The 8,361-nt window shown below is 37.0% G+C and overlaps 1 protein-coding gene across 1 annotated transcript; it reads left to right on the plus strand.

Moving 5' to 3' along the window:
- The first annotated feature begins 7,443 nt into the window (after positions 1 to 7,443).
- LOC124093248 (olfactory receptor 9G19-like) lies at positions 7,444 to 8,361 on the plus strand. The gene has a single exon (XM_046445623.1). It carries the CDS (start codon positions 7,444 to 7,446, stop codon positions 8,359 to 8,361), a length of 918 nt encoding a protein of 305 aa, XP_046301579.1.

Raw genomic sequence — 8,361 nt, forward strand, 5'->3', positions numbered from 1 at the left:
AATGATTAAAACTCTTCACAGAATAGGTATAAAAGGCATCTACCTATGCACAATAAAGGCTTCACAAGATCAGCTGCAGCTAACATCATATTAAATGGTGAAAAGGTTAAAGCTTTTCCTCTAAAATCAGGAACAAGACAAAAACCCAACTCTCATAACTCTATTCAACATAAGACAGGAAGGTCTCTCCAGAACAACGAGAAAAAAAAGCAAATAAACAAATATGGGGGGGAACCCCATAGAGGAAATAAAGTCAAGTTGTCCTTTTGCTGATGGTAGGATCTTATTTATAGAAAACCCTAAAGACTTTAGCAAATCCTTAAAACAGACTTTAAAAATCAGTAAAGTTGCAGGTTACACAATCAATAGAAAAAGCAGTAGCATTTTTACATACTAATAATGAACCTTCCAAAAATGAAATGAAGAAAACAATTTCATTTATGCTAACATCAAAAAGTACTTAGAAATAAATTTAATCAAGAATCTTAAATATATACATACATTAAAATTATAAAATATTGATGAAATAGTTATCCCATGTTCATGGATTGGAAAAAATTAAAATTATTAAAATGTCCATAGCACCCCAAATTTTGTAAAGATATAATGTGTATAAAAATTCTAATGTTACTTTACAAATAAATAGAAAATTCATATGGAGCCAGAAAAATGCCTATAGCCAAAGTAATTGTAAGCAAAAGCAACAAATTTTGGAGCATCATATTCCCTGATTTCAAATACATCATAAATATTTTAATTGAAGAAACATAATAGTTTTATAAAACTAGACACTGGAACAGGATAGAAATCCAAAATACAAGTCCAAATATTTATAATCCATTCAATTGCCACAAAGGTGCCAGGAATTCACAATGTAGAATGGACAGTCTCTTCAAAATGGTATAAAGAAAACTGAATATCCACGTGAAGAAGAATAAAATTAGGCCTTTTAAATTACAGGGTTTGCTGGAAAACAGATGGAACTGGGGGGACATCATGCTAAGTAAAATAAGTCAGACTTAGAAAAACAAGGGTGAAATGTTTTCTCCCAGATCAAAGTTCCATACAAAAAGCAACTCAAAAAATGAATAGAAAACTTAAAGATAGCACTTGACACTATAAATCTACTAGAAGAAAAATAAGGGGAAATATTCACATTTGTCTGAGCAATGATTTCCTGGATAGGGTTCCAATGGCCAACAAAAGCCAAAATAGACAAATGAGATTGCATCAAACTAAAAAGTTTCATTCTGATAATGAAATAGAGTGAAGAGACAATATATACACTAAGACTCAATCAATCAATACAAAATAAAACAATAAATAAGATCAAACAACTAAAAAAAAAAAACAACAAAAACCCACAATCCATGAGGAACTCAAGCAGATCTTTCACTACATTATGTGCTTAAGCCAAGACTTGAATTTCTTCATCTGGAGTAGTGACGTTTAACTTTCACCATGGAGGCAATGCAGAATGCTGAGAAAATTCACTTGAGCTTATGAGTCAGCTCCCTACTTAATGAAGTCATTAAAAAACTTTTCTCAAAAGAAAAGCTAGGTTCTTCTAGAGGGCCAGGAGTGGGTGGGAATCAGGTCTTACTTCTATAGGCAAGGGTTTTTCTTGGATACCCAATACCTGCACACCCAATTCTTCCCTTCATCAATTCTTTAAACTCACCATAGAATCTTTGGCGAGGTTTAGCACTTAATTGATATTGCTTTTTCTGTAATCCTTATAATCAGACACTGGCTTTCTTTACTTCCTAAAGAAATACAAGAAATAAGAAACTTCTTTGAATCTGTAATTCGATATTTCCAAGTGGTATTTTATCAAATGAAATCATTGATAGTTTTATATAACTCTATAATTAATATTAGAATGATCTAATGATAATATAATATTTTAGAATATTATTGTACTGATCATAATCAATATTGTACTGATCATAATAAATGCTACAATTGATTGATATTTCACAGCCTTGCTCTCCACCCATACTTCATGCCAAGACATCACTGGTGGTCCTATGAATGATCATGGACCTTGATCCAGAATGAAAGTATCAGTGACCCTGAAAGAAAGAGCTTTTGGGGGATGATGAGTCTCACTGCAGTCTCTTTTCTCCTGTAGATTTTTCCATGATTTTTTCAAGTTGGTTGGTTAGAGTTTGTAGAGGTTGGTTTATACATAAGAGACCAGAATAAAAAAGCATGACATTGATCTCTAGGTGAAAAAGGAAGAAATCTAGCAGCCTTACAGAACTTTGAGAAACCTTGCACTTATACATATGCAAATATGCATGCATAGATACATACGCTTTATATACATACATACACATATGCATTTTAGTTCAGTAAAACCCAGTACAGAAAGCAAAAGAAAATTATGTGACTATACCCACCACTGGGGATTACAATCTCTAAACCTAACCTGAGTCTTATAAATTGAGGTTGAACTAATTTTTTTCTAAGTACATTTTTTTTCTAAGCAATTTTTAAAATTGCTTCATTTACCATTTCCCCAAGCTACAAAGCCATGAGGAATTCCATGCATATAGAGCACTGGGGATCTAATACTTTTTGTAAATAATTTTGGAAATAGATGATTTGGACATTGGAACGTTAGAATAAGTTCTTGCTGAAATTTTGGTAAGTTGCTTGATTTGGACATAATCAATGACAGAGAAACTCTGCTTTTCAGTCTTACAGTAATTCAGTGTTCTTTTACATTCTGTTATATGACAGAAGCTAAAAAAACAAAGAACCACAATGAAAAAACCACCACCAACAAAAAACCCCACCTCATTTTCATTAGCCATCACTCTATGTGAGTTCCTGAAACTACTGAAGGTGAAAATGGAGACCAAGCTTTTATATCATTGAAAGAGAGCCATTTAAGTCAAAGATAAGGACAGGAAATAAAATTATACAACTGACAAAACTGAAAAAAAAAAAAAAACAGCCAAAGAGAAGCATTTTATTAAAGAGAGAAACTTTTATGAACATATCAAAAGCCCCACAGTTTCTACGCTCATGCTCAAAATAAACTATGAAAAGTTTAAATGATGTTAGTTTATTTTCCTCCAGAGGACAGATGGACACAGGGGCTTGCCAGAGGTGTCAGGTAGCCACTGGGTAAAGTCAACCAGAAGAGAACTCCTTTCTTAAAGCACAATTTTAACTTGGAACCTAGCGTTCATGTTTAAAGCTCAAGAGAAACATCATGAAAAAATGTGCACTATCGTGTTTGGCTGTATTTGTGTTGTGGATTTCAGCATTTTTATATGGAGAAGATTCACAGATGTGACCGAAGACACAAAAACCCTCCTACAAAGGAGGATTCACGTCATGGCAGGAGGTGGCTAAGGAGGCATTGGTGTGGGACAAAGAATCCAGTGCAGGGTTAAAAGCACTCAGTTTTAGCCTCAGCTCTACCCACTGATTGTTTTGTGATGAGAGTCATTTCCTTCTCCAGGAGGTCTCAGGTTCCTTGTGTTTGTGATATTAACAACAGGGGCGTGTGATAGGCTGCACTCATCACGCAGGCCTGCAGTGCGGGTCTTCCCTTGGACAGTGATGGTTATTTCCCTAACACCAGCAATCCGTTGGCCACAGACCCTGGAGTTCCAAGTGTTTGACTATTGGTTCAGGTTAAGCCAGTATCACCCAGAATGCTCTGACTATGACATTAGAAAGCCTCTGCTATCTCCTCTCACATCATTCATACTGTTCCCATAAGAATGTTGTCTTCTACAGACAGATCTGCCAAACATGACATTTCCTACACCCCCTTCTCTTTCTTTCTTCTGTGGCTTTGTAGGAGTAGCTTATTTTCCTTCAGAAGGAATGTCTTCCTACCTCATGGTAACTGTCTTCTTATTCTTCAAGCATAACAGCAAACTTCTTTTTTGTATATTCACACTTCCCATCACACAAAATCCCTTCCTAGAGAGTGGAGAATATTCTAGTAGGGGGTGTGAGGCAGAGTCTATATCCTGACCAGCCTCCCATAATCAAGAATGAAAATTTTATCACAGTATATTGATTTATTTATTTAATTTTTTTTTGATTTTTGTATTAAACTACAACCTTCCTACAGTCATGCCCCAGGTCTCATACCTCTTGATCTTAGTGCCTGACAGAGAATCTAGAACACAATAAGTGCTAGACAGATATACAGACTGCGGACAGATGAGAAGCACTGGGAGAAATGGTTGTAAATCATGGCTTTGCCAGTGTCCATACTGTGTGAACTAGAACAGTGTGTATAGACCCTTCTTGTATCTTAGAAACCTTTTGTAAAATAGAAATGGTCACCACTTTCACTTCACAGGTTATGACTGTTAAAATGAGATGATTGTTTTAAAGCATTCAGCAGACTACAAATATGGCACATAGTATATGCTCAACAAATATTATTATGCTAAATAATGGAGAAAGTTGACAAGTAACTTTTAGCAAATGATACCTTGGTTAAATTGCCACATATGCCAACAACTGTTACAGAAACTAATGATACAATTTTATGCCTCAATAGGAAGTAATGATTTTTAGAAGTGAGGATGAATAATTGTTGCAAAAAAACTACCTTTATAGACATTAGGATAAGCCAAGTTCACCACTGAAGCAATATAGTCATGAATGTACAGATATTCAGAGATTACCCTTTTCTGATCTTCCCTCACTGCTGGCTAACAACCATGCATGTTATGGTTAAATTGCCCTAGGCTCAAATCCTATTTGCACATACTTCTAAATTTTCATGGGAGGCTAATTAATTGTTCTGTATATATTTGATAGACTACAATGTGATTTACTTTACATACTAGAAGAGTTACTTGATTATTTACTGAAACTTTTATTCATTTAAAACTTCCTTGGTATAGATTTTACCAAAATCAGATTTTCAATATCATCATCAACATCATTATCTTCATCATTTTAAAAATCATTTTCTTCTTTTCCACTGATCAAGCTAATGTCAATTCACTCTTCAGTTAATTGCTTTTTCAGAGACGTTCTAAACTATGAACCCCTGAGGTGCTTGAGACATCAAATACACTGGGGAGACTGAGCAGGAATAAGTCACCTGGATCTGCAGTGTGGTCCTATGTTGGTTGTGACTGTGAATGTCAGGTAAGTGTGCTTGTCCGAGTGGGGAAATTAGAATGTTTATGGACTCATAATCAGGCTTAGAGCTAAGACAAAGACATAGAGATCTTCCAGCAGATTATTTGGGCAGAGCCTGGAAACTTTCATTAATCACATGTGTGAGGAATTTGCCTGTGAACATCTGAACCTCTCAGCTTTATGCTCTTGGTTTTAGTTAAGGTGTCAAATCCTACATGAGAGAGACCCTGGAGCCCACTCATAAGTGTTCAGCTGATATCAAAAGGAAAGAGAGTGGGTTACTAATGAAGTATCAGATCTCTAGAGAAAGAAACACCACTTAGTAATTGTATAACTTTTGGCTACTTACTTAAATCTCAATCTGATGATCTGTAAAATAATTGTCATTTATGTTTGAACATAGAGAGGGGTTCTGTGAGGAATAAATGATATATCACATGTAAAGCACCAAGGATAAGGCTTGACCCAAGAGTAAAGAGTTCAAAATTTGGAGGCTAGTATTTTTTATAAATGATCAGATTTCTAAGATTATGAGACTAAAGGCATATTCAAATCAAAACATGCTAAAAGTCAGGTTGAATTCCGGAGTCTTCAACTTTTCTACTGCAAACCCTTTGAGTTTTCATGGATCAACGATTTGTAATATTTTGTGTCACCCAGAAATTATTCTTCTTTTGTATTAAAATTAAAATAAGTCATCCATATAATCTCATAATAAAAATAAAACTTAACTTGAGATATGTATTAAAGTAACATATTCTTTCTCTCAACTGCAAACGGAGAAAGCATTTTCTACTGGAGAGGAGGGAAAGTAGTTACATTAGTGAGATGTATGGAATATTGGGTAATGGGCAGTGGAGTGGTGAGAATCAGGTAGGAAAGAGATAAAAGATATGAGAGGGGAGAGCATTGACTTGGGAGATCCTTGAAAGTACTAGTAGAGACAGGTAAGGACTGAGAGGTGAGAGTTCCAGCTATGAGGACACAACGGGGAAAGCATCCCAACCAAGGAAGAGCTCCAGGAAGGCAGTGAACACATCCTGACTGTTCTGGGCATAGACGTGGGGATAGCATGGCTGTAGTGCAGTGAGCAGTGGCGGGGAGAACAGTGGCCCAGGGAGCAGAGAGGACAGGCCCAGAGCACATGGACCATAGATGGATTTGCAAGGATTTTTGCTTTTGCTCTGAATAAATGGAGAAGTTTAGAATGGAAAAGTGACAAGATCACATTCTGATGGGACCTCTGGCCACCAAGTTGAGAGACACAGGTGGGGTAAGAATAGAAGCAGAGAGATGGCCAGGAGGCTTCTGCAGTAATGTCCGTGGGAGTGGTGGTGGCTTCCTCTGGGGTAGAAAGGTTGGAACTGTGAAAAGCTGGCCAGATTCTGTATATATTTAAAGGTAGACACTAGAGGATGTTCTACTCAATAAGAGAGACTTAAAGCTAGCTACAACCAACAATGATACTAAATCACTTTCCCTGGGTTGGAATAAAGCCATTTTCTATGGTGGAGACTGAAAGATAAGGAAGGTTATGAAGAATTTTCAATCATATTTTTTTCTGTGATGCCCAGTAAACATACTGTAATAGACACTAAATAGTTATTTGAATCAAAATGTCTGGAGAATATGGAAAAGACACATGGCAAAGACATAGGACACTCGGACACATTCACATATTAGGGATATTTAAAACCATTGGACTGGGTGAGATCAGTAAGGGCTGAATATAGTGGTAAAAATAAGAAGGGCCAAGCATTGGTTCTAGAAGCATTCTAAAATTCAAAATCTATCATAATAACACCAAGAAATGCCCCAAGAGAAGGACCATTTTTCCACCAAGAAGAGTATGGCAAAGTGCAGATTGATCAAATCAGATGATGACTTAAACATGATTATTGGATTTAGTCATGCGAGGTCATCGAGTCTGTAATGCAGAAAGAGTAGCAAAATGCAAAGTGGAGCAACCATATGTTGTTTTAAATTTTTTTTTCTCATAAATAAGTCCATTTATTAATATTGATACTTATTTAAAAAACAACATTAAGAGTTAAACATGAACTGAGTGTTTTCCTAGGGGTCAGGAAAAAGGGCAGAGTACAAACAAATATCCTCATTACTAGAATTTTGGTTTAAATAGCTACAAAATATAAACTATTTCTAAACAGGCACTTAGATTATTGCTTCCTAGATTTGAATTACCAGAAATGTACTGTTACATGTTTAGCTCATTTGTTGTATTATTTTTTTAGCAATATGATTCAGGTGGGACTCTCATTTTCACTCTTGTAAAGTGAAATATTCTAAGCCATGCAGAGGGGAAATCACACAGTGACAGAGTTCATCCTGCTGGGCTTCACAGGAGACCCTGTGATGCAGCTGGTCCTCTTTGTGGTCTTCCTTATCATGTACGTTTTGACTGTGGCAGGAAACACCTCCCTCATAGGGCTGATCTGTAATGACTCCAGGCTCCACACACCCATGTATTTTTTCATTGGAAATCTGTCTTTTCTGGATCTCTGGTTGTCCTGTGTCTACACTCCAAAGATCCTAGTGACCTGCATCTCTGATGATAAAAGCATCTCCTTTGCTGGCTGCCTGGCTCAGTTCTTCTTCTCAGCTGGGCTGGGCTATACCGAGTGTTACCTGCTGGCTGCCATGGCTTATGACCGCTATGTGGCCATCTCAAAGCCACTGCTTTATTCTCAGGCCATGCCCATGAAACTATGTGTATTTTTGGTAGTAGCCTCATATCTTGGTGGCTTTATTAACTCTTCTGTCATCACCAAGAAAACATTTTCTTTTGACTTTTGCAAAGAAAACATCATTGATGACTTTTTCTGTGACTTGCTTCCCCTGGTGAAGCTGGCTTGTGGCAGGACAGATGGCTACCAGGCTCTGATGTACTTTCTCCTGAGTTCCAATGTCATTACCCCCATAGCGCTCATCCTGGCCTCCTACCTCTTCATCATTGCCACCATCTTGAGGATCCGCTCCACCCAGGGCCGCCTCAAGGCCTTCTCCACCTGCTCCTCCCACCTGGTCTCTGTCACCCTCTACTATGGCTCCATCCTCTACATCTACTCTCGCCCCAAAACTAGTTACTCCTTTGACACGGACAAAATTGTCTCTACCTTTTACACTGTGGTGTTTCCCATGCTGAACCCCTTGATCTATAGCCTGCGGAATAAGGATGTGAAAGAGGCTCTGAATAAACTGCTCAAATGA

Source organism: Marmota monax, unplaced genomic scaffold, assembly GCF_021218885.2.
Source record: "Marmota monax isolate L192 unplaced genomic scaffold, Marmota_monax_Labrador192_F-V1.1 WCK01_AAM20220418_F8-fsc00038, whole genome shotgun sequence".
NCBI classification, from domain to species: domain Eukaryota; kingdom Metazoa; phylum Chordata; class Mammalia; order Rodentia; family Sciuridae; genus Marmota; species Marmota monax.